The following is a 27810-nucleotide window of genomic DNA, read 5'->3' on the forward strand; positions in this document are numbered from 1 at the left end:
TACATACTACCAGCCACCACTCTTTTCATTGTTGATACTTAGGTTCAGTTTGCTCTTGATGGTGAAACTCGAGGTGTTCAGCTCCTTCCCAGATTATTTTCCTTCACGTTGAGTTGTATTGGGCCAGGGATTCCCAGGTGGCACCAAGATTCTCTGGTGGTAGCGGGGAGGAGGGGAGGCCCGATCACTCTCTGGTGGAGGGGAGGAGGGATTTTGTTTGAGATTCCAGCATCCACACTCACGTCTTTTATCAACACAGAAGGCACTATCGACAGAGGCTATTGTAGCTGGCGGTTGCAAAATCTTTTAGGTGTAGGTGTAAGTGGGCCAGGTCTTTCCTCAGAGCCACACTCACGCCATTGCTATAACTTTTCCTGACATGCAATGGGAATCCCATTTTCACTGGTAAACAGGGTTTCTACCACACATCTAGCAAACTAATGGCAGCAGAGTGGGAGCCACTCTGAGGACAATCTGTGCTGTGATGTAGCTGAGGTTCTCAATTGAAAAGAAACTGGGCCTGGTAAGGTTGTATTGAGGTCTGAACATTATCTTAAACTTTTATGTTTGAGATATCTAAATTCTTCCCACAATTCACGATGCCTGACTCGAAAAACCAATATGTTGGAAGTTGTAGAAAGTAACACGTGAAAAAAATGTTTTTGAGTGGGGTATGTCAAAATTCTTGGAAAGGAAATCCCCTGCCTTCAGTATTCACAGCTCCTTTAAGTCATTTTTAAGCAGGAGTATAAGCAGGTGTATGCAATACATACAAATCTATAATCTGTTTATTGCTGGGATTGCAAATCATCAAGCTTATGTTTAAATGACTGATTTGCTGCTTTGGGGCACTATCTATCCTGCAGTAAGCAGCTGGGAAATTCTTGTTCTCACAATAGATTGCCTGCAGTACAGCCTCTTCCAGAATGAATAGAAGCTGCAACTGAGACCACAATGACAAGATCACGTGATACATAGAAAATAGGATCAGGAGTAGGCCATTAGGCCCTTCGAGCCTGCTCCACTCTTCATTTTGATCATGTCTGATCATCAAATTCAGTACCCTGATCCCGTCATCCCCCTCCCTCATATCATTAGATCCCTTTAGCCCCAAGAGCTATATCTAATTTCTTCTTGCAATCACACAAGGTTTTGGCCTCAACTACTTTCTGTGGAAGAGAATTCCATACATTCACCAATCTCTGGGTAAAGAAATTTCTTTGTGGACTAGAGTGGGACAAAGGGAATTGGGAAAAAGGTAGAGGGAAGAGAGTCTCTGTGAATCGTCATGAGTTAAGGATGCAGAATGCTTCAATGAAGGAAGGGAGGAGTGAACTATGCAAAGGGATTGTTTTGTTTGGGTAACTTTGTGGGAGGTGATGGCTTAGTGAGTCTGTCGAATATGGATTAATCCAAATGTCACTTATTCATGTGCACCAGCTGGAAAACTAGCAAAAACTGACCAAAATAGTTGACCAAAATATTTGACATCAACCCAAAAGGTTGACGGTTGACTGAATTATAAGCTCATGTAATGTAGAAACATGTAGTAAAACAGGCTTTGCAGCTTAACTTTTCTTTACTTGCGTTGTGTAGGGGGTGTGGGGGCATGAAAGCTTGATGAAGGAATTCAAATGTTGAAGTCATAAACTTGTGCAATTTTAGTGGGATTGTGGGATCATGCTCCACTAAAAAAAGTAGAATTTTTATGCAAAAATTTCATTTAAAACACAATTTTATGGATTTTTAATGTTCAAAATGTTCATTTCCTTCCTTGATTCATCATGTCATATTTGGGTCCATCCCCATTCTTGTGTTCCACAGTTCAACCTGGAACTCTTTTCTTGGAAACCAGTCTTTTCATCCTAACCACTAGCTCTAGACTTACCTTATTCTTCTCCCCTAATCTCACATTGAAATGGCAGTATTTATCCTTCAACTAAAATTACTGAAAATAAACCTTTATCACATAGCTGTGTGCAGGACTTCACTATGTAAAAGTCGGCTGCCATGTTTCCTACATTCCGACAATGGCCTCACTTCAAGGATACTTCAATAGCTATGAAGCACTTTGAGATGTCTTTGGATCATGTAAAGTGCCATATAAATTCATGTTATTTCATTCTTTTATTACTTCAAACTGCTGCTCTTTTCATTTAATTAATTTTGGAATTACCTCGCCCAACTCCCTGTCAGTTAAGGCTGGCGCTGACCTCCCTCACACAATCTAAAGCACCATTCCCAGTGGCTGCTTCTTTCCATCTCTTCTTCATTATCATCAGGGTAGAATCTGTAATGAACAGGTTCCAATCTAGAGGTTCATCACAAATCCTCAGTGTTGACAGATTAACACTGCTCTCAAGAAAAGCCCAAATTTCTGATAGATGGGCAGACGACTTTCACCAATATCCTTAATCAGCCTTTATCCATCAGTGAAGAAGCAATCAATGAGCTGTCATGGGTTTTCATCAATCATTGTCTCGAGCCTCCCGCGCTATTAGAATTGAGAAATACAATCAAACTCTTGTCCAGTGGCAAAATTCTAGCAAGTGATGCTGTACCAGCTGAGATCTACAAGACTGGAGGCCAATGCCTGGGCAAGAAGCTCACTGACCTCTTTCAGTCTTTGTGGGAGCAAGGAGCCATCAGCAAGAATACAAAGGTGCTTCAATTGTCCAAATGTAAAAGCAGAAAGTAATTCACCAATCTGGTGAATTTGTAGAAAAATCTCATTCTTCTCCATCCCCAGCAAAATCTTCACCAGATTCCTCTTGAACTGCTCAGTGGAACACTTCAACCAGGATTTGCTCCCAAAGAATCAATGTGGTTTTAGAAAATGTCGAGGGGAACACTGATGTGGCATTGACAGAGAGCTCCAGGAGAAATGCCGTGAAAAGAACATGGATGTCTATACCACGTTTGTTGACCTGAGCAAGACCTTCGACACAATCAGCCTTTGAAAAGTAATGGAGAAATTCAGTTGCTCTGAGAAATTCATCACAATGGTCCCACTGGTCCATGTCGAAGTTCTCACGAGAGTCCTGGATGATAGTGAATTTTCGGAGCCATTCCCGGTGACTAATGAAGCATGTGCTATTTCACAGTGGGAGATGGGTTTTAGTGGTGAAACCCACCATCAGCTGACAATTCATGCAATTATGGGTGGCCTAGAAAAGAGCCTCCTGATCAAACAAGGAGGCTCTGCATCATAGCCACAACTTACCTGCCCAATTCCATTGCCATTAACATAACATTTGAAAGCATAAAGATGGCACATGTATTTTTCAAAATTGAATTTCACATTACATTGGTTTCACTTTATTCATGCGTGCATCAATGTTATTTGTTGAGACCAGCTTAGTTATAGCTAAATGTACTACCACACTTCATGGTTAGCACACATTGATAGTTCAGAGGGAATTAAGGGCATTTCCTGTGAGTGTTTTTTGTTAACTCTTAATTGAATGTTCATGTTCATGTTCAGTGTTGTACTCATCACTTTGTGAGACATGGCTGAACTTGGAAGACTGCTGGCTCTCCCTTCCAGACATTTAAAGGATATTGTCTGGTCACTTTCAGTGGAGATAAATGAAATGTAGGTGACCTCAAAGCCCTGTAGGGACATTGCCAGCCAACACTCTGAGATGGACCCACATGTGTACAGAACTGATACTGCCCTGAAGGCTTCTCATCTTCTTGACTGACTGTTCCCATCATTCTCCCCAACACACCCAGCCCTTCCCACATCAGTTCTCTGTGCCTTGATCCCACCCTATGTCCTCGCCTTGAGTCCTCTTCAAATCTTCTATGCCTCTAACCCCATTCCAAACTCCCCCCTCATCCCAGACTCATCCTCCATGCAAACTGCCATTCTCTTTTTCCCCTTCCCCTTGTGCCGTAGGGTTAAAAAGAGACAAACCACTGCCCTTATACACAATAACTCAAAGCACATTGGTGCATGCCACATTTAATCAAATGTGAACCGCATGTCATGATATTCTTTTGCGCCACTGACCTTATTTTGAGGGTAGAACATACTATCAAGTAGCATGTCCCAGGCGCTGTTTGCAATAGGAAAGGTACAGACCATACCCAGCCTATACTTGCAAAACTAAGTAAGGATTTTACAGTCTCGCTCAGGCGAGATTGCAAATTCCCGCCAGAGGCCAATGGAGATTTCCATTCTGGTAAACTCACCCAATTGTAGTGTAGGTTTTTGGAGTATGTTTCCATTAGATGTGATTCTGCATTGGACAACATTTTGCAAAATAATCCTCAGTGTTTTAAGAATTACGCTGACATCCAATTTAATATTATCAGTCGGGCTCACAGTTTGGTGCATTTGCTAGTACTGGAAGCTGCATATATTAATACCTGTTCTTTGCTGTCAAAAAGACCACGTACAAACATTGCGTCGATCTCAGCTTGTGAGATCAGTGTATCTTTAAGAATTGTGTTTCTTTTTAAATCATATAATAAGCAGCTTTGGATTTTTTCATTGTTGCTGAGCTGTCTGGTTAGAAGTCTTTTTACTGCTGTTTCAATGGTTTAAATTGGGTTTTGATTTTGTTTATTTTTACTCTGGGCCTCAGGTACTTTTGAGTTCTCTAAATGACCCTGCATTGCTAGGGGGAGGAATAATTGACAGGTCAGATGACAGTAATTCTTTCATTTTTAGTTTTGAGCTGCTGTTTCAGTTTAGAAGGTGTTTGATGGTCAGACTGAAAAGCGTATTGCTGTTTTTCTCTCTCCCTGGTATTGAAAATTCTGCTGGCTAGCTGAAAGCAAGGTTTCTTGCCTTCCTGGTATGAAAATCCTGAAATTGGTGGTTTGCTAGCTAATATCCAGAGTCTCCGTCTCTCCTTCATGTTTTGGGAAGCTGTTGCTTCTACAAGTTTGTCTGTGTGTGTATTAAGAGAACTGCAGCATCTAATCAAAGAACTAAGTTCCAGCATCGCTTGGGCATTTGTATTTTCTGTGCTAAACCTGTGGCAAGAGTTTTGTTAATGGGATTTGTTTGTTTGCAACAGTATTTAGCAGTTAAGGTTTTATACAGTATCATGTTTTTTTTTCCTTGTTTGTAATTGGTAAAAGTTATTGCTAATTTTCTTTTATACGTGTTAACTGTATTCATAAATAAACTTTGTTTGAGAAAAGCTCCCTAGTGGGTCATTCAAATCATACCTGACGTGAAACATCTCATGCTTACCCTGGCCAAATTCAAAGTGCAAAATTTATGATCTAGGCAGACTTCATAAAACACTTCTGAGTTTTTGACCTGAATGATAACAAGCTAAACAAAATAAGTTGTAACAATTCACTGAATCATTCCTCAGTGCAATGCCTCGACTAATCATGGTTAAGCTGCCTGGTTTAAATTTCAAACAAAGCTTGGCATTAACTATCAATCATATCAGCTGGTGCATTCTCCATTGTGATACCTCAACCAATCAGAGTCCACTTGTCAATCAGTCAGCTCTCTTTTTTCATAAATTGTTGTTTTCCCTTACATTGGTATTCTTTGCAAAGTGTCCTGATGAGTGCAACATGAAAAGCTTCAACATGTCTCTTTTTTCAGCAATAATTATACCTGGGAGAAAAGAATCAAAGGATATGTTGATGGGATTTGATGTAGAAGCCTGGGAGAAGGCTTGTGCAGAATGTAAACACAACCTGATGGACTGAAAGGTCTGTATCTGTGTTGTAAATACAATGTAATACTATGCATGTTTATTTTTGCTGTAATGTTTTAGATTGTGAAGTAAATAACTAACTTTCACTTATACATAATTTAACATTTCCATTTCTAAATGTAGTTCTAAGGGAGGCAGTGGTGTAGTGGTATTGTCCATATAATCCCATAGAAACCCTATAGTGCAGAAAAGAGGCTGTGTGGCCCATTACTCTCTGAAAGAACATCTTGCCCTGACCCCACCCTGTCACCCTATCCTCATAATCCTGTACATTTTCTAACCTATCTTATCTACACAGCTTGGGACTGTGGGGTTACCCAGAGAAAGCCCACACAGACATGGGGAGAACATGCAAACTTCACACAGACAATTACTCAAGGCTGGGATTGAACTTGGGTCCTTGGTGTTGTGAGACAGCAGTGCCAGCCAGTGTGCCACTATGTCACTAGCAATCCAGAGACCCAGGATAATACTCTGGGGACCTGAATTCAGATCCCACCATGGCAGACAGTGAAATTTGAATTCAATAAAAATCTAGAATCAAAAGTCTAATGATGACACCCACGTCCCATGAACAAATTGAAAAAATAATTTGCATCAGCTAAAACAAATAGATTAAAAACAAACTTAACACAAAATGATTACTTTTGAATTAGAGTTACTGGTTGGAATTGAATGGTTTGATGTCCAACCTTTCAGACTGGAAGAAGCAGCAGGAACTTGGGGGAGTTTTTATCAATGGCAGTTAATTAAGAAATCATTTCCAGAACTGGCATTTAATTAACAACGGTGGCCAACTTCCACCAGAGGACCTTTAGAGATGGTCAGTGCTGAGGCGGCAGGAGGAAGAAAAAGGAGCAACCATCGTGAGGCAACCTTGAAGGCCAGGCAGGTCCTAGCAGCTGGATGAATGAACCCTCCAGCAATACTGCTGGCAATATGAGGGTAACCATTGTCACTAGAGAGGGAGCCTGTGTGGCTCATGGAGTGCTCAGAAGCGAAAGTCACCTCCTGCCCTCTGGTAAGCAACCATGGGACTGCTACAATTTACCCCATGTGGAAGAGGTCCATCCTAATGCTGATCAAATGCTAGTGGGGGCAGGAAGACACTGTTAATTGAATTAACGGGGTTAAAAGCAAAATACTGCAGATGTTGGAATCTGAAACAAAAACAGAAAATGCTGGAAAATCCCAGCAGGTCTGACAGCATCTGTGGAGAAAGAATAGAACCAACATTTTGAGTCTGGATGACCCTTTGTCGACCTAACAGGGTGCCTGCCTTTGATCAGTAGGTGGTTGTGTAGCAGTTGTTTCCACTTCTGGGAACGTGCTGTGGTGTAAGAGATCATCAGGCTTCTCTCCTGATATCCTCTGCCACAATTTTACCAGCATTTCCATTTTCTAACCCCTCTCAAGAGGGGCTGGTAAAATCTAATCATTGTATGATTGATGAGGGGGTTGGACTATGAAGAGAGACTAAATAGACTGGGTCTGTACTCGTTGGAGTTTAGAAGGATGAGGGGGGATCTTATAGAGCTGTATAAGATAATGAAAGGGATGGATAGGGTAGAGGTAGAGAGATTCTTCCCGCTTAGAAGGGATAGCAGGACTAGAGGGCACAGCCTCAAGGTAAGGGGGGGCAGTTTAGATTGGAGTTGAGGAGGAACTTCTTCACTCAAAGGGTGGTGAATCTCAGGAATTCACTGCCCGTTGAAATGGTGGAGGCTACCTCGCTAAATATATTTAAGTCACGGGTAGATAGGTTTTTGACAGACAAGGGAATTAAGGGTTATGGGGAGAGAGCGGGAAAGTGGAACTGATCCACTTCAGATCAGCCATGATCTTATTGAATGGCGGGGCAGGCTCGAAGGGCTAGATGGCCTACTCCTGCTCCTATTTCTTATGTTCTTATCTTATGTTCTTATGCAAATGCAGCAGCCAGCTTGCATAGAACAAAGATTCACAGGCTATAAGTGAATAAATGATCAGATAATCTGTTTGATGTGAACTTGGTAACAAAACAATTGTTGGCCCTTACGTAGTATTAGTCCCACACCACAGCATGATGACTGTCACCACTGCCTCCAGTGCTATCAATGTATCCTCAAATTCATGATCATCATCTGATAATTCACCAATATCAACATCAAAATCCTTGGCATCTAAATCACTCCCACTATCATCACTGCATAATCCACCAACAAAACTGTTGTTGAGCGCATTTATCGCCTGTGAAAACGTCAAAACAGATTTTTGTCTGCGCACCGCCATTTTTGTTTACAACGCGACAAATGACTCACTGTCACCATTCACCAGCCGAAGAGTTCAAATTCATTATCAGAATGCATTAATAACACGTGTATGACATCATAATGAAGCTGAAGAAAGAAGACATCTGATTGGAACAATAGCGGTTGGTAAATCTTGTTTGACCAATCACTGCAGACATGACAAAGTCAGCCTACCGGGAAATGACATTTATCCTTAATACATGATGTAGTACATTATACATAGTACAACAATATAAGTTATCTAACGTCACTTAACGTCACTTTATTCTATTCAACGAAGGGTGGAGCAGGGGACAGGGGGCCTTAATAAAGCTCAGCCTAGGGGTCTGGGTGGTAGTTAATCTGCCACTGCAAGTATATATATCCTTGCACCCAATGTTATTGCATTGGCACTATACTTGAGAAGACATTTTCAGCTTTGGGATTTTTTTTCCCTTAATTTCTTGGCAGTTGTTGTCGAGCCAGGATTTATCCTTTCAGTTACCTCCGCTTGTCCAATCTGCATCAGGCTCTTCTGAGCAAAGTGGCCATCAGCCCACAGGACTCTGCCCCTTGGGCCCTCAGTAGAGTTTCCAGTGGCTGCTTAGTAAATGGGACTTTCTAATGAGTAAAACACGTCATTTTTTTCTAGAATGTTTTTTGGTAACAGCTGGCCTGGTATTCCATGCACCATTTTAATTGCTTAAAAGGCTCATCCGTGCAGTGCACAGCTAATGGTCCATGCAGTCGACTCTGTCGCTTCACCTTCTTATGTTAGGCATTTAAGCTCACATTGTAACATAACAACAGGAAACAACAAAGATAAGGGCTAACCAGCACTATTAATAGAACTTAAAACATCAAACAGACTGCAGGTAGCCCCCAATAGCTCTGAAATTATAATTTCTAGGCTTATACTAACAGGTTTCCTCTATCATGTCAATAAGGTGTCAGCAGGCATGTTTGCTTCTGTATTGATTCAGTTTTGCGTCAGCAAGCTTTCTGTATTCCAATCATGGTTAAGCCATTGTCTTACCTCTGTCACAGCATGATCCCAGTTGATCGCATTTCAGGTACGAAGTGTATCACCATGGTGATGGAAAATCGACAAGATCTTGCTTCACACAATGTTAGCTTAATTAGTGGCTATTTGAATTTTTAATATATATGGTGAAAAATTGAATTAAGGTTGTTACCCTTAAATTCCATGAGTTATATTTGTACAGAAATTTCCCTGATCATCTCCCATTATATCACCAGAAGAGTGGAATGAACCTTGGTAAAATCATGTTGTTGTATCTTCAGGAGCATTTGTGGCTTTTGAAATTACAGCAGATAACAGGAGAACAACTGGTACAATTCGGTGGCTTCCATTAATTTAAAACATGTATGTAATTGGAATGTTAAATGTATTAACAATTAAATTGACAATACTTCGCTCTTACTCTATTATTATATCAAAGTTCATTTTTGATCTATTCATAGAATTTCATAGGATCTCTACAGGACAGAAGGAGGTCATTTGACTCATCAAGACTGCACTGACTTTCTGACAGAATATTTTACCCAAGCCCTATCCCCTCCCCTATCCCTGTAATTGTATACATTTACCAATGACTACACATCTGGGGACACTAAAGGGCAATTTAACATGGCCAATCCACCTAACTCACATGTCTCTGGATTGTGGGAGGAAACTGAAGAACTCGGAGGAAACCTACAAACATGGAGAATGTGCAAACTCCATACAGACAGTTACCCAAGGCCGGAATTGAACCCTGGAGCCGTGAGGCAGCAGTGTTAACCACTGTGTCATTGAGCTGAGCTGCCCTGTCCTTAGTGCTCATGGTCAGCATAACATCACCTCTACTTCATTTTAGACAGCGAGAAATTGCAGTGTAAGAATGGGTGGTAACCCAGCGAGGAGTTTTCTAATTATCGGCCATAACGTCAGGGGAAAAGCCATGGAAAACTCTGGAAAAAATGTTAGTGCTTTTTAAGGGCTCTCTACGACCTTTCTGCCAAAGGCAATGATGATAGATGATCTGGAGAGGGCACTGGAAGATCAGCCTCACTTATACTTTCAATTTTGTAGTCATACCCATAGCTGCACGGCAGCACAGTGGTTAGCACTGCTGCTTCACAGCTCCAGGGATCTGGGTTCGATTTCTGGGTTGGGTCACTCTCTGTATGGAGTTTGCACATTATCCTTGTGTCTGCGTGGTTTCCTCTGGGTGCTCTGGTTTCCTCCCACAGTCCAAGGATGTGTGGGTTATGTTGATTGGCCATGCTAAAATTACCCCTTAGTGTCCTGAGATGCATAGGTTAGAGGGATTAGTAGGTAAACGTATAGGGATATGGGAGTAGGGTCTGGGTGGGATTGTGATTGGTGCAGACTTGATGGGCCAAATGACCTCTTTCTGCATTGTAGAGTTTCTATGACTCTATAATTTCAATGAGCTAAAATGGAATGGAAAATATCATTATGGTAACTATGGAATCCAGCAAAAATTTCAAATAGATATCAAAACAAATATAACAGTCAGGATTCAATAAATTATTCCTCCTACATCATTGAAGCTGGCAGGGAAAGCTGAGGAAATGTTCATCAGAAGGCTTGGGAGATCCCAGGTTTTATAAATAGAGGCATAGAGTAGAAAAACAAGGAAATTATGATGAACTTTTATTAAGCACTGGTCCAGCAACTGGAGTATTGCGTTCGGTTTTGGACAGCACATTTCAGGAAGAATGTGGAGGCTTTAAAGAGGGTTCAGAAAAGAATTGCCAGAATGGTTCCAGGGCCGGGGAACTTCAGTTATGTGATTAGGTTAGAGAAAGTGGGCTTGTTCTTCTGAGAGAAGAGAAGACTGAGAAGGGGTGTTCAAAATCATGAGGAATCCAGGGAGAGCAGATTGGGAAATACTGAAGAAGGTGATGGAGAAAGAGTGGGGTGGACAGTTATCTAAGTTGTTTTTGTAGAGAGATGTATGGACATGGTGGATTGAATGGTCTCTTTCCATACCATAACTATTCCATCTAAAGACTGTGGCACTGCAGAGGATGGAAAAGAGCATTGTGGTCTATCTGACCAACTGCAGTGTCCAGAAATACAATATCTGCTAACACCATTATCAAATTTTCTCCAAGCATTTATCCAAACCTATTAATTTATTGATACTGCCCCCACTGCCTCACTTGACAGTTGATTTTGTGTATCCACCAACGTAGAAAAGTGGAACATTTTCATCATGCACAGATGTGGATAAAGGGAAATATACTTGTCTGTTTACCTTCTTCAACACTGAGATCACAGTACAACTCATTTACCCATCCCCTATAGTGTACCCTAATTTCCTGAACGTGACCAATATTAGTGCCAAGCATTCTCTTCAGACCCTTAGTTTCTGGATAGAGTTGGAGACAGAAGAATTAGAATGAAAACAGCAGGATTGAGAGACAGGTAAATTAAGGGGTTAATTAAAGTAATTGGTTAACTAAACCAAAGGTTAAGAGAAGAAATATCTCTTAAATATGAAATCACAACAATGAGGGTGCTGTAAAATTTGAGGAAAGGGTATTCAATTGGAAGCATAACTGGGGAATCTGAAAGTAAGAAATCATTAAGTATTTAAGACCGACAAATTAAGGGATTGAAATAAACAGATACAGGAAGAGCATGGATAAACAAATATTTTATCATTTGAAACAATTTATATGGAAAAGTAATTTTAAGTGAATAGATTTTCATTTATTTAACCACAGTAGTCAGGAATGATTGATATTTCATTACAGTTTGAACAATGATTAATTCAATTTTTTGATACAGTATACTATTAAATGTGACCATACTGGGGAATTATTAAAAAGCTCAATAAATCAAACTCACATTCAGAATTGAACATGTGAATTTATATGAGCAAGAAATACTTTGGGGCTATAAATAATTACTTTGCAGCAATCGCTGCTATATTTCTGGCTTTGATCCCATTTTATGATTTGCAGACATACTCTTCCATCGCAGCACAAAGAAATCATCATATTTTGGCAAATTCACTTTGTTCTAATGCCCAATCTTTTCCCTTTTCTGAGTAACATTGTTTTACAGCTGAAGGAGTAAGTGGAGGGTGACACACACAAAAGGTTGATAGATGTTGAAAAAAATGCATGAGCTGTAGGTTTGAGTTAACACAAGGGGACTTGAGCACATGATATAGTCTGACGCTAGAACTCAGTATCAAAGAAATGTTCTTGAATCTTTAACATTGAAATGTTAAAATGAGACCCTGACTGTCCCATCAGACAACTGCAAAATTAATTTGAAGAATATTAGGTGAGGTTGGAGGGTGGTGGTCCTTCCTGTTACCCTGGTCAACATTTCTCCTTTAAAAAATTAATTCAAGGGATGTGGGCTTCACAGGCAAAGCCAACGTTTATTGGCCATCCCTAATTGTCCTTGAGAAGGTGGTGATGAGCTGTCCTCTTGAACCGCTGCAGTCCATGTGGTGTAGGTACACCCAAAGTGCTGTTAGGGAGGGAGTTCCAGGATTTTGACCCAGTGACAGTGAAGGAATGGTGATATGTTTTCAAGTCAGGATGTTGGGTGGCTTGGAGGGGAACTTCCAGATGGTGTTGTTCACATTTATCTGCTGCCCTTGTTCGTCTAGATAGTAATGCTTGTGGTCTTGAAAGGTACTATCTAAGGAGTCTTGGTGAGTTCCTATAGCACTTCTTGTAGCTGGTACACATGGCTTCCACTGTTCATTGGTGGTGGTGGCAGTGAATGTTTGTGGATGGACTGTCAATCAAGTGACTGCTTTGTCCTGGATCATATCAAGCTTCTTGAGTGTTGTTAACCAACATCACAAAAACAGATATTTTGTTATTGTGCCATCTTTCACCATGAAACCAATAAATATGCTGCTACATTACATCAAATTACTTAATTGTTTGAAAAAGACATTCAAACATTCTGAGGTTGTGAAGTATTTCTTTAGCATTGTTGTTTTGTTGAGTAGGAACCAAAGACTGGCCAAAACACAAAATTCACACAAATGTCTAATTTAAAAGGTGGCATCACACCCCTGTATTGATATATTCAAAACATAGGTCCAGATCTTCCAGTAAGAGTGATGCTGAGAATATTGTCACTGACTGTGAAGATTATTACCACCCTGTTTGTACCTTAGCAGCTGGGTCTTTCTTTTGTAGCTACAGCAGTGATCCCTCAATGCTGAGGGGTCAGGAGTAAGGATGAAGAGGAGCAGAGGGGAGGAATACTCCCTTTTTACAACATTAGCCATCCTTATTTCGGTAAGTTTTTAAAGGTCTTCAAAATATTTTTGGGTTTCAATTGACTGAAGGAGTGGGTAAAGTGAGTGGGTGGATATATGTGTTTGTGTGTGTGTGTGTGAATATGAATTAGTGGGTGTGGGTAAGTCAGCTCAGTATTTGGGGCTGAGTGGGTGAGATTGGTGGTTGGGGATTTAGTAGTTGGTTTGGTGGTTGGGGATAGGTTTGGGCTTTCGTGTTAGGGAATGGTGAGGTTGGAGGGTGGTGGTTGGATTGGGGGATAGGTGATTGAGTCAGGGGTTGGCAGTTTAGTTATTGGGTGTGATTGGGTGTGGGTAGATAGTTGATTGGGCTACACTATTAATCACTGGGTTACACCAGAAATTAAACTGTGGGACAATACTGGGGTAAGTATTTGGGTAAGCGTTACACCTAGCTCAATTCCTTAACCCCAGGCTCAGGGGCGAGACATGTGCGTTGTTTACGGGGCAGCACAAATGGGAAGTTTAAAGTTCCTGGGCAATTATTATGTGTGTGCACAGGTCTTCGAATGGGTTCTAAAGTGCAACAGTTGCGGACATCTCAACATTGTTTATTGTTGCATTGGAAGATGTGGTGAATATTTTTGCAACACTGGTAAGGAGACAGACCATACATGCTCTGGTCACCTCGATCCCTGATCAGTTTGTAGACAGTAATAAAAACATAAAATGCTGGAAAAACTCAACAGGTCAGGAGCATCTGTGGAGTGAGGAACAGAGTCTGTATGACATCTTCTGAGCTTTGTAGAGGCATTGTGCTGTTTGTGATCTGTCATTCGAACAAAGACAGCCAGAGCCATGGGTTAGCACTGACTATAAAATTTGGGACCATTATTTCTCTGGCAAAATCTGACCCAAAGTTGCGAGAAAGATGGGGATAGATTTGGAAGGCAAGAACATTTGGAGGATTTTAGGACAGAGAAATGGAGGGTGACATTTGTGGGCAGCTTGCAAGGATAAAGGGACCAAAAGGTGTGTGTTTTTTGAAAATGGAGTATAGACAGTAGTTTTAAATGAGAGAGGGGCACTATCTGAGTAGTTTTATAGTTGTGGATAGTTTTACACAATGTTTTACATGGAATTTGCAGTTTTTACTAGATTGTGTCAATACTATCGGCAGGATCAAATGTAAGATTCAAGATGCAACTTGTGTGCACTCTGAACGTAACATAAAAACATAAGAAATAGGAACAGGAGTAGGCCATCTAGCCCCTCGAGCCTGCTCCGCCATTCAATAAGATCATGGCTGATCTGATAGTGGGTTCAGTTCCACTCACCTGCCCGCTCCCCATAACCCTTAATTCCCTTATTGGTTAAAAATCTTTCTATCTGTGACTTAAACACAGTTAACGAGGTAGCCTCTACTCCTTCACAAAGATTCACTACCCTCTGGGAGAAGAGGTTCCTCTTCAACTCTGTTCTAAATTGACTCTCTCGTATTTTGAGGCTATGACCCCATTGTGTCCATTGTAAGTGGAAATAACATTGCTGCTTCTACACTGTCTAGCCCCTTCATTATCTTATATGTCTCTATAAGATCTCCCCTCAACCTTCTAAACTCCAATGAGTACAGGCCCAGTCTACTCAATCTCTCCTCATAAACTAACCCCCTCATTTCTGGAATCAACCTGGTGAACCTTCTCTGTACCCCCTCCAAAGCTAATATATCCTTTCTTAAATAAGGGGACCAAAATTGTACACAGTACTCTAGGTGCAGCCTCACCAGTACCTTGTACATTTGCAGCACGACCTCCCTGCTTTTATGCTCCATCCTTCTCGCCATAAAGGCCAACTTTCCATTTGCCTTCTTGATCACCTGCTATACCTGCAAACTGAGTTTTTGTGATTCATGCATTAGGACCCCCAGGTCCCTCTGTACTGTAGCGTGTTGTAATTTTTCACCATTTAAATAATAGTCCATTTTACTGTTATTCCTTCCAAAGTGGATAACCTCACACTTACCAACATTATACTCCATCTGCCAGATCCTTGCCCACTCACTTAACCTATCCAAATCTCCCTGCAGACTTTCTGTGTCCTCCACACAATTTGCTTTCCCACTCATCTTTGTGTCATCAGCAAATTTTGTTACCCTACACTAGGTCCCCTCCTCCGGATGGTCTATGTATATGGTAAACAGTTGAGGTCCCAGCGCCGATCCCTGCCGCACTCCACTAGTCACTAAATAAATAATTAGAAAATAATTATTAAATAAATATAACCAGAAAATAATTTTCTCACCAGTTAAATTAACTTGATGATAAGGAATTTCCTCACTGAAAATAAGAAGTGGAAAAAAAACTTAATAAAAACAACGTAAAGAAACGCAGGAGGCGGCAGGTCGCTGTCCATGGTACCTATTTAACAGGTACAAATTATAGAACATAGAACACTACAGCACAAACAGGCCCTTAGGCCCACAAGTTGCGCCGATCACATCTATACCTACCAATCCATAGACCTATCTATAACCCTCAATCCCATTAAACCCCATATACTCATCCAGAAGTCTTTTAAAAGACCCCAGCGAGTTCGCCTCCACCACCACTGACGGCAGCCGATTCCATTCACTCACCACCCTCTGAGTGAAAAACTTACCCCTAACATCACCTCTGTACTTGCTTCCCTGCACCTTATGTCTGTGTCCTCTGGTAGCAACCATTTCAACCCGGGGAAATAGCCTCCGAGAATCCACCCGATCTATTCCTCTCAACATTTTATAAACCTCTATCAGGTCGCCTCTCAACCTACGCCTCTCCAGGGAGAAGGGTCCCAGCTCCCTCAACCTATCTTCATAAGGCATGCCTTATGAAGATATTTCGCCATCCCTAGTGTAACGGTTTAATTTTTTCAGCTATTTCCAGCCTTGATTCACGTAGGATTCACTTGTAAAAGCGTTCATCTCGATGCGGTGTCAACACAGAAACATACGTTCAGCTTCCCGTCTTTCTGAACATTTCACTGTTACTGTGACAACCTAACTGGAGAAAGCTGATTAGGAGTTATGTAGTCAGCTACAAGTAACAAGTTTTAATTGGCATAATTTATTCAATAAAGACACTGGCAGACTTCCAGGGGTCTTCATGCATCCCTTGTATTTCTCCAGTCGTAGCATTAGTTTTACATCCACAGTGACGGTAACCGTGCAGAGTCGGTATGGGGGCTTGGATGAACTGAATCAAGTCCCCAAGACCCTGATTCAAATATCAATGAATGCAATTAAAGCAAGTCTTCTGGCACCATGCTAGCGTTTAGATCGGCAAACGTCCATTACATTCGAATAATACATGTGTCATCACCCAAGCGCCACATTTCATTTAAACCCTTAAACATGAATATGTGCTCTTTAAAATGCCGTGACCTGTGCAATTCATTCAGAGGGAAAACGCGACCATTCATCTCCTCGCTTCACTTGCGGGAAAACACACCTCGGAAATTAATTTTATTTATTAGTGTCACAAGTAGGCTTACATTAACACTACAATGCAGTTATTGTGACCCCTCACCTCCTGTAGCCTTATAAAAGCTCTCAGTAAAACTAAGGATAGAGAACGTTGAAGATTTACTGAAGGGTGTCAGTACATGAAGGTGTAAATGTGAATCGGACCGGAGTCAGGTTCGCAGCTAGCTGGCCGGATTGGAGAGGGTCAGTAGCTCCAGAGCCCGCTGCCTGAATTTCTGGTCTCCAAGGCTGTAAATGATAACGTTCCAGCAACTGTTTGAAGTCAGGATCCAAAAGGCGAAGAAGGAGAAGTTACACCATCGATAGCCCAGGACATTTCCGACTACAAACACGGCGATGGGGCTGAAGGAGGCTGTGAAAGTCAGGGTCAGGTTGGCTATGGTTTTCGCAGCTTTGATGTCGGGAGACGAGGGTCGGAGCAATTTGCTTCTCGCCAGAAGTTTCCTTTGTTTGGAATATTGCCGGATGCTGCTGAAGGATAAAACGTTGACCGCCACTGTCCCTCCCAGGAGCGTGAAATCGAAAGCTGGGAAGAGCAGCAGGATTTTCCAGCCGTTCCGAGGTAACCTCCCCGCCACCGAGGCGAAGTTACACATTCGGCTGCACGGGTTATACCGGATCACAATCTCCTGGCTAAATATCAAAGGGGACACGGCCAGAAAGAAACTGGCAAACCAGGAGATGCTGATGAGAGACAGGGTTCTCTTCCTGGTGACCAGTGCCTCTTTGTGAAGGGGCTTCAGAATGGCGATGCTTCTTTCTATGCTCAGCAGGAAGATGGTACTGATGGAGACCAGAGTGCAGCCGGCGTAGACAGTCCCAATCACTGTGCATGGCTGGAAGTGATCGCTGAATAAAGTGTCCAGGTCCCATTCTGTAGACGGTTCTTTCAGCATGAGGGCAATCTCCACATAGATGGAAAACGGGACCACCAACACGCCAACAGCCAGGTCCGCCACTGCCAGAGAAGCCTTCAGATAACCCTGAGCGCTGCAGAAGCGCTTGGAGCCTAAGAAGACAACCAGGGTGACCAAGTTGCCAAGCAGAATAGCCATGGCGAGTGAGACCATGAAGATGACCATTGACATTCTGCTCAGGAAGCTGCAGCAGCAGATATTGCAGTTGCTTTGCTGCGCTTCATCCACCATGACTTCTCCTGAACATATACAGCTTTCCAAATCTTCCCCCCCAGATAGAGATATGAACGCTTTCAATTGATGCCACTGAATGGATTCAGTCAACAATCGCGCTTTCCAAAGGACGATCAATGGCCATCGTTTAGCATGAGGAAATCATTGGTAGCGGTACGAAGAGTCGCCTCAAAGCGAGGTGTCAAACTTCAGTGGGGAGAGAGAGCCACAACCTGGAAGCATTCACAAGGTGGGAGTTCTCCCTTACCTTAAGTAGCGCCTCATTGCCAAACACTTTACCAAAGCCATTGCATGAGTTCAGAACGAAATCGTGCTCAGTTTTATATTTTGCCCCTAAACCTCACCGCTTAAAGTCTCTCAACCTCAGATTCTAACTCTCAATAGAACAATCTCTCATCTGATCTCCTTCCCTCCCTCAAATCCTGGAAGCAGAAAACCAATTACCCGAACTCCAGTAGGAAACACTTCCATTTGCCGATTTTTCGAGTGAAACTAGAAGGTTTTTTTAGGTGAAAGAAATGACAGCCAAGGCCAAATCGCTAATGTAGGCTCCAGTCCGGTTTCTCTCTACATCTCCAGACTTGTGGCTGAGAAGCAGAATAGGCAGATGGGTCCGGGAGCTCAATAGAGAGTGAAAGATACAATTGGATGGAATGTTGGTGGAAGGGCGGGGAATTCATTCAACTTGACTCATTTGTTGCTATTTTTCCAATTGGAGGAGAGACTGAGAAAGCTGTTTCGTTCCTGAACTGTTGCTGCTTCCTTGCTGAACCGACTGAGTGTGGGGTGGTTTTTGGAGACGCAGCCGAGAGTTCCTGAAACCCTTCTCCCTGAAACAGATGTGTTGTCGGAGAATGAGTTTAATTTTGACACTGATATTGGATGGAATGCAAGAGTTTGGGACAGAACTCTCAAATAAAAGGAAAATCTTGGAGATTCTAGCAATCTGAAATTTAAAACAAACAGAAAGTGCTGGAAAAAACCAACAAGTCTGGCAGCATCTGTTCCGGAGAAGAGTCAAATTGAACAAGAGTCAAGAATTAACTCTTCCTCTCTCGATCAGACCTGCTGAGATTTATCCAGCACTGCCCGTCTTTTGCTAAAAATAGTAGAAGCTTCTCAAAGCGTTGCAAAGCTAAGCAATGCACGATCACAGCGATTAAGGCAGAGATGGTGTTAACATTTTAGACGAGAATGGATGGGTGCTTGAAGGACAGAGTAAGGAACAGAAGTAGAATCAGAATGGGTACATTGAATTAAAATGATTGCTCGTGTGGAGGGTAAACATCCAACACATCTCGGTTGGGGGTAAAGGGGCTATTTCCATGTTTTACTTCAATGTAATGCCATGAAAATGGGGATCCCTGTTTTCACTAGCTAGTCATTTTGAGTTTCCTATTCGCCAAAAACCAAAACGTGCCTTTAAATAACAGCCGCAACCTTTTCCTGAATGATATTCCCCACTGACAGGCAGAGTGAGACAAGAAGACATCTTTATGGAACCTTACTGTCAGGAAAGAAAATAGATAGGATTGTCTGCGGAAGGAACAAAACAGAAGGCTCCATCACTTTTTAATTATGTTCTGGTTAGATAGAAATTGTTTTTGAGATTATATACTCGCTACCGATAAAACACGAGAATCATAGAATCCCGAAAGTACAGAAGGAGGCCATTCTGCCTATCGAATCTGTACCAACCACAATCCGCACAGCGAGAGAAAATGCTGGAAAATCTCAGCATCTGTAAGAAAAAAAAGCTGACGTTTCGAGTTCAGATGACTCTTTGTCAAAGATGATATCTTGTCAAAGGGCCATGTTGTCCAGATGACCGTTTGTGTTAACTCACAATCCCACCCAAGCTTTATTCCCGTAACCCCACACATTTACCCTGCTATTCCCCCTGACTAGGGTCAATTTAGCATGGCCAATGAACCTACTCCACTCATCTTTGGACTGTGGGAGGAAACCGCAGCACCCAGACGAATCCCATGCAGACACAAGGCAAATGTGCAAACTCTACACAGTGACCCAAGGCCGGAATTGAACCTGGGTCCCTGGCGTTGTGAGGTAGCACTGTGCCACCGTGCCACCCATACTGTTAAGAAAAAAAGCAGATGAAGATTTTTTTGATTTTGAGGGGAACATGAAAAATAAACAGGGCAATGCAAGTACATCTGACAATTATCTCACATTTCAGCATATTGTTAAAATTGAACATCTATGTAGATTATCAGATACATTTTTAAGAAGTTTAAAGCAATAATTTATTTCATTATTGGATCTGAACCTCCATATGCATACAAATATATGAACTGGGATCAGGAGTAGGCCACTACTCACCTGATCTGCCATTCAATAAGGTTATGGCTGACCTGACTGTAACCTCAATCCCACATTCCTGCCTATCCTGATAACCTTTCACCCCATTGTTAATCAATAATCTCAAATATATCAATAATGTATCAATAATACTCAAATATATTCACAGATTCTGCTTCCACTCCCTTTTGAAGAAGGAATTCAGAGGCTCACCATCCTCTGAGAGGAAAAGTTTCTCCTCATCTCTGTCTTAAATGAGAGACCCCTAGTTCTACATTCTCTGACAAAACATCCTCTCCACATCCACCCCTGTCAATGCCCCCCATGATCTTAATGGTTTTGATCAGGATAACATCAATAATGGGCAAACATCTAGAAATAATTATTCAGGGTAGAATCAGTAGTCACACAGAAAAATGTGGGTTGATTAGGAAGATCCAGCTTGGATTTCTAAAGGGGAAATTATGTATAACAAACCTGCCAGAGTTTTTTGAGGAGGTAACAGAAAGGGTCAATAAGGTAATGCTGTTGATGTGCTATATATGGACTTTTAGAGGACATTTGATTCAGTGCCACACAAAAGACGTGTGAGAAAAGTTATAGGTCATGGAATAAAAGGGACAGGAGCAATGAGGATACAAAATTGGCTGAATAATAGGGAGCAGAGAATAATGGTCAGTAGATATTTCTCAGGCTGGAAGAAGGTCTGTAGTGTGATCTGCAGCGATCAGTATTGGGATCCTTGCTTTTCTTGATATATATTAATGATCTGGATCTTGGTGTTCAGGACACAATTTCAATGTTTGCAGATGATGCAAAACTTGGAAGTATTGTAAATTCTGAAGAAGATGATATAGAACTTCAAAATTACATAGGCAATTTGGTCAATGTAATTTTGTATTGAAGATGAATTTCAGTGTGGAGAAGTGTGAGGTAGTGCATTTTAGAGACAACATAGAGAGGCAATACAAAACAAAGGATAAAATTCTAAAAGGGATGCAGGAGCAGAGGGACCTGGGTGTATATGTGCATAGATCATTGAAGGTGGCAGGATAGGTGAGAACACAATTAATGAAGATTATATATTCTGGGCTTTATTAATAGAGGCATAAAGTACAAGAGCAAGGAAATTATGCCAACCTTATACAATACACCAGTTAGACCAGAGCTTGAATATTGTGTACAGTTCTGGGCACCATATTTTAGGAAGGATGTGAACATATTGGAGAGTGCAGAAGAGGTTTGCAGGAATAGTTCAAGGATGAAATACTTCAGTTATGAAGATAGGTTGGAACAGTTGACGTTGTTCCCCTTGAGGAAGTGGCTAAGAGGAGATTTAAGAGAGATGTTCAAAACCATTAGGAGGCTGGACAAAATAGATATAGAGAAACTGTTCCTGTTCATAAATGGATCAAGAATGAGAGGGCACAGATGTAAGGTGATTTTCAAAAGAAGCAAATGTAGTGTGAAAAAAACTTCACACAATGAGTGGTTTGGATCTAGAATGCACTGTCTGGAAGCATGATGGAGGTAGGTTCAGTCGAGGCTTTCAAGAGGGCATTTGATGAGTACAACATATGGGGGTATGGGGAAAAGGTAGGAAATAGCATTTAGCCGTAAATGCTCATTTGGACAGCTGATGCAGACGCAATGGGCCAAATGGACTCATTCTGCGTGATACCAATTCTGTGATTCTGTGATATCTCATTCCTGCTCTCATTATTTACCTACTTACAGCAGAAAAAAATCAAGGGCTGTGAGGATCAACTGTGACAGTGGGAATATGATTGAGGATCAGCAATGATCTTATTAAATGCAGAGCAAGCTCAAGAGACCATATTGTCTAATCCTGTTCCTATTTCTGTGCTCCTACATGATTAGCGAAGTGGGGAAAATGGATTGACTGAGGAATAGCAACTGACCAGTGACACAACGGTACTGTGAATGTGTTAGAGACTGTTAAGTAGAGAAAAGGAAGAATAAAATGAAATTTGTAGATTAATTCCAAAAGACGGATAGCAGCAAGAGTCATAATTAAATATTAGCTCGTGCTTACTCCATGCTGCAATATGACTGCATGTTGAATGTATTGGGAGAGTAAACTATCCCTCAACATCTTTCTCAACCTGTCTGCAGTTGGTCACACCATCCTCTTCCAACACTCCTCCATCATTGTCTGGCTGGGTGTAACTGCCTTCACTTGGTTCAATTTTTGAACCCTTGGTGTCATAGTTCACAACAAGTTGAGGTTAGGACCATATATCTGCACCAAGACTTAGGTAATCTATGTCCTTTGCCATTTCAGCACCCAACTGTGCCCCTGCCTTAGCTCACCTGCTGCTGAAAGCCTCATTCATTCCTTTGTTACCACTGGGCTTGACAATTCCAACAAACTCCAGCTGGTCTCCCATAATCCACCCTCGATAAACTCGGGATCGTCATGAACTCTGTTGCTTGTCTTTTAATTCATTTCAAGTTTTTGTTCATTGATCACATCTGTGTTTGCTGACACCTACAATGGTCAAAAAAACCTCCATTTTAGAAATATCATCCTGATTTTTAAATCCCTCCACGTCTTTGTCCCTTCCTATTTCTAATCTCCTTCAGCCCTATAACCACGTGCTGTTCCAATTCTGGCCTTTTGAGCATCTCTGACTTTAAGTGCTATGAATTGGTAACTGTTCCTTAAACTGCCAAAGCCCAAAGCCTTGGAAATACATCCCTAAACCTCTTTGCTTCTCTGCTTCTCTTTCCTCCTTTAAAACACCCTTCAACTCAATCTCATTGGCTAAGCATTGGCCCTAATATCATCTTGTGTGACTTGATGACAAATGTTGTTTGATAATGCTCTTTAAAGCACCTTGGAACATTTTCCTACATTAAAGGCATTATATAAATACACTCTGTTGTTGTTTGGTTGGTAGGAAAACAGATGATAAAAATGTGTACATATCTTGGATGTGTTTCACAAAATGAATGTGGTTGTGGATATTTAGTATATGTAGTGCCATCTATAAATGTGCTGATGGAACTTCTTCATTCTGAAGATGACGCCTCCTTCCTCTTTTTTGATTTGAGAATAAGCATTTTCAGCATCATTCCGAGTTCTCGAGACATAGGCCTTTCTGCACCATCTTCCATCTTATGTGATAAGACTGCTCTGATTCTGTACAAAGATGCATCACAGAGAAAAAAGATCTCTTCTGAAGGATCAAACTAAACTAAGAGACTGGATGACTGCCATTCCGGTTTAACCTGTCCAAAGGCTTCTTTTTGATGCTCTTTCCAATACCACCTTTGATGCTTCTTGAGCAGTGTGTGTAGCGATGCCAACACTTTAGAAAGATTAGGAAAAAATCTTCCATAATAGTTCACCATTCCTAAAAATGATTTTAAATCCAATATATTTCTCGGGGCTGGTGCTTTTAGCTTGCCCTCCACATGGTGCAGCCCTTTTGCATCCACTTTGAACCCTAAGTATGTTACTTCATGAGCCTGGAATATACATTCCTCAATTTTTAGCCTCACTCTTGCTTAAATCTCTTTAAAACTTCTTCAAGATTTGCCAGATGCTCCTTTTCAGATGCTCCTGTAATCAGTACATTATCTAGATAGATTGCCACCTTCACTTTGTCCTGTTATAAGCTTTCCATTATGCACAGGAAAATTGCATATACCGATGAAACTCTGTAGGGTCAAGTAGTATAATGGTATAACGCTTTATGTGTACTTATTGTAACAAATTCTCTAGATGCCTCATCTAACTTTAATTGTTGGTCCGCTTGAATTTAGTATAAATTAAGCCTCCTGCTAATTTGGCATAAAAATCTTCTCTTCTTCGTTTTGGTCTAGATCCAATTTTTCTGCTTGATTCATGGTTAATTTTAGTCCATTGTAGTCTCATAGTTCTATCTGGCTTAATCACTGGCATGGTGGGAACCACCCACTGTAAAAGCTGTATATGCTTGATGATGCCTAATCCTTCTAGCCACTTGAGTTCAGACTCAACCTTCTCATGTAAGGCACAGCATACAGATTGGGCTCTCTAAAACTTGGGCATGGCCTCAGTAATTCACTTACACTTTTGCTTTTAGGCCATGTATATCGCCTAACTCATCTTAAAATGCCTCCTGGTATTTTTTTAGGACAACATGGAAGTTTCCATAATTGATTCTGACGATTACTAGACAAGTTAATCTAATTTGGTAAAGCCAGTCTCAGTCCATCAAACATAGCTCTTGGCCCCCTACAACTATTAGAGGCAGTTGAGCTGACTGATGCTAGTAGCTTACCCAGTAAATTACAAATAGAAACTGGTATATTCCCCAAGTTAAAGTTTGACCTCTTTGGGTGAATATATTATCTGATTTTTCTTACTGATGAACACAAATTGGGAGATTTATAGTAATCATGAATTTAACTGAATTATTCTAGATGAAAATTAAAGTGAAATTGTTGGGAAATAGTGGCAGCTTGCATCTAAACACCTGGTGTGTGCTGCCAGTGGGCAAGGTTTCCTACCAGCAAATAGATTTATTCAAAGATCGAGTTTAGGCTCAAAATTATGAATGAGTGGTCAAAAGTTTCTAGCCAGCTTTTAAGGTACCTCTGTACCATACTTCACAGGGAAAAAAATAGTTCTGTAAGTATAGTCTCAGCACTGTTTTTCTGACTGGTGAGGTTATTCTTGCCAATGTTCTGGTGGAGAGTGTTCCATTCATTGGATCCTCATGAAATTAGTTCAGGGTGCTGCTCAGGGGCCTTGAAATGAGGAAAAAATGCCTACATAGAACGTGTGAGAACTTAATTTTAATTATCATTTTATTGCTGGAATATTCAGGAGATGCATCTCCTTTTTTTACAAAAATAAAACCCCCTAAACAACGGCCCAGATCTTCTGGTCAGCAGCTATGCCGGGCAGTCTTGTTACACTCCAATGGAATCACCATTTTCAGCCGGTGCCTCTGATCCCCGCAAAAGCAGAGATAGATCAGTCCAATGTAATACAGGGATCTGTCACATATGGAGTTGATGTAGAGCTGAGTACTGTACCACCCAGAAAGCACATGACCTTCACCCAGGGTCAGCCGAGTGTTAGACAGAGCCATGTGTATTAGCAGCATGGAGACAGCTCCCAGCTTATACCCTTTACTGTGCATTTGCAAATAGTTCTAAGAGTCAATAAAGACTTACAGTTAACCCACATGTGATGATGAGCCTTCTTCAGACCGACCAAACTGTAACTAACACCAGCAGCACAGCAGTTAGCACTGCCGCCTCACAGCACCAGGGACCTGGGTTCAATTCTAGCCTTGGTTCACTGATTCTGCAGAGTCTGCATGTTCTCCCTGTGTCTGCGTGGGTTTCCTCTGGGTGCTCTGGTTTTCTCCCACAGTCCAAAGATGTACAGGTTAGGTTGATTGGCCATACTAAAATTGACCCTTAGTTTCAGGGGAATTAGCGGGGTAAATGTGTGGGGTTACGGGATAAGGCCTGGGTGGGATTGTGGTTGATACAGACTCAATGGGCCAAATGGCCTCCTTCCGTATTGTAGGGATTTTATGATACAACTCCAGGATAAGTCCAGTGAGCACGGGAGAGTCAAAGGAAGAAAAGGAAATGCACCTTTTTATGACATTAGCTCTTTATTCAGGTTTTGTATGACTGTAGATTAGTGAATGGATGAATGGGTGGGTGGATGGGTGGGTATTGAGTTGGTGAGTTTGTGGGTGAGTGAGTGAGCGAGTGAATAAATGGGTGAATGATTAGATGAGTGAGTGGATGAGTGGCTATGTTAGTGAATAGTTGAGTGAGTGACTGGATAAGTTGATAAGTGATTGGATGAATGAGTGGGTGGATGATTGATTGGATGAGTAGGTGAATGATTAGATGAATGGGTGAGTGAGTGAGTGAGCGAACGGGTGAGTAATTGGATGGCTGAATGGGCAGTTTGGTTGGATGTGGTAGTTGGGTTGGTCCCATTGGTCAGAGGGAGAGAAGAGGGTCAAGTTCAAATGGACACTTGCATTGGGTGGAGATGGTTAGGTCAGAGTGTACTCAGGTCAGATTGGGTGGGCAGCTTGGTCAAGCTGGGTTAAAGCTAAAGTTTGAAGTTTATTTATTAGTGTCACAAGTAAGGCTTACATTAACACTGCAATGAAGTTATTGTGAAATTCCTCTAGTCACCACAGTCTGGTGTCTGTTAGGCTCAATGCACTGAACCAGCACATCTTTCAGAATGTGGGAGAAAACCGAAGTATCCCAAGGAAATCCATGCAGACAAGGGGAGAACGTGCAAACTTCCCACAGGCAGTGACTCAAGTCAGGAATTGAACCTGGGTTCCTGGCACTGTGAAGCAGCAGTACTAACCACTGAGCTACCATGCCGGTGGTCAGGTTGGGTGTGATTGGGTTGATGAGTAGCTGAATTGGTGGTTGTCAGGCTGGAGTTAATTGGGTTGGTTAGGCAGTTGAGTTGGGTGGGGTAATCGGATCAGCTTAATGGGAATTAGGGTCAGGTGGGCAGTTGGGTCTGGTCAGTGGGCAGTCAGGTCACTTGAATTGGGTGTAGTAATAGTGTTAGGTCAGGTGAATAGTTAAGTTGAGTGGATTTGGTCAAGTGTGTGATCTCAGCAGGCTATTCGAATCAGATGGGCAGTCAGGTCAGGTGGGTAGTCAGAACAGATGGCGTGGTTGTGTTAGGTCAGGGCCAAAGTGATTATGGGGGTCAGTTGTGGCACTCAGTTCAGTTACATTGGCTAATCACTGAGTTAGACCAGATATTGACCAGTGTAACATTTTCAGGGTAAGTACCTGGGCATGTCCCGTGTAGCTAGCCCAAGTCTCTAACACTGTGCTTAGTGTCAGAGACATTTGTGGAATGTCCCAGGCAGAAATCAATTGTAAATTTAAACTTCTCAGGCAATTTCATAGCATGAGAATGCACCAAGACTTCTGTTGGGTCCCAATATGCAACACAGACAAATCTGGGCATTAGAAGATTTGGGCCATTAATTTGGCACAATATTTGCCAATGTTGACAACCTTTTCCAATTCCAGCTGCTAGATGGCAGTATGGACTGTTTTATTAAAGAAATGTTTCAATATTAGGCAACAAAGAGAAATAGCTGAAGTTAGCGCTCATGCGAATTGTAGACATTCACCCAAAAAACCTCTCTAAGGATTTTTCAAACAGGGCCATTGATTAAATATTTTGTTTTAACAAAAGAGCATATAGGCATAGATCACATGACACAGGAATAGGCCATTCAGCCCAACCTGTCCATGTCAACGTTCATACTCACTTGAACCTCCTCTTTTCCTTCGTCATCTTACTTTATCAGCATAATGCTCCATTTCCTTCTCTCTCATAGGCTTATCAAGCCTCCCATTAAATAATATTTGCTTCAGGTTATCCCTAAGGAAGTAAATTCTACATTCTTTGGGTAAAGACATTTCTTCTGAATTCTCTGGTTGATCTCTTAGCGGCTATCTTATATTGATGGCCTTTAGTTTTCTTCTTCTCCACCGAGTGGAACCTCAGTCCACTCTATCAAAATCTTTAAAAGCAAAACAATTCCTAAA

The 27810-nt window shown here is 41.6% G+C and overlaps 1 protein-coding gene across 1 annotated transcript; it reads right to left on the reverse strand.

The window, feature by feature from the left end:
* Positions 1 to 16917: 16917 nt before the first annotated feature.
* Positions 16918 to 17904, reverse strand: LOC145346383 (trace amine-associated receptor 4). The gene has a single exon (XM_080193543.1). It carries the CDS (start codon positions 17902 to 17904, stop codon positions 16918 to 16920), a length of 987 nt encoding a protein of 328 aa, XP_080049669.1.
* Positions 17905 to 27810: the final 9906 nt, after the last annotated feature.

The sequence above is a fragment of the Carcharhinus amblyrhynchos genome, chromosome 8, assembly GCF_965287045.1.
Source record: "Carcharhinus amblyrhynchos chromosome 8, sCarAmb.v2.hapA, whole genome shotgun sequence".
In the NCBI taxonomy this organism is placed as follows: domain Eukaryota; kingdom Metazoa; phylum Chordata; class Chondrichthyes; order Carcharhiniformes; family Carcharhinidae; genus Carcharhinus; species Carcharhinus amblyrhynchos.

Bases quoted from the DNA above. Each gene is read 5' to 3' on its own strand.
- LOC145346383 (XM_080193543.1), bottom strand. From the start codon at position 17,904: ATGGTGGATGAAGCGCAGCAAAGCAACTGCAATATCTGCTGCTGCAGC.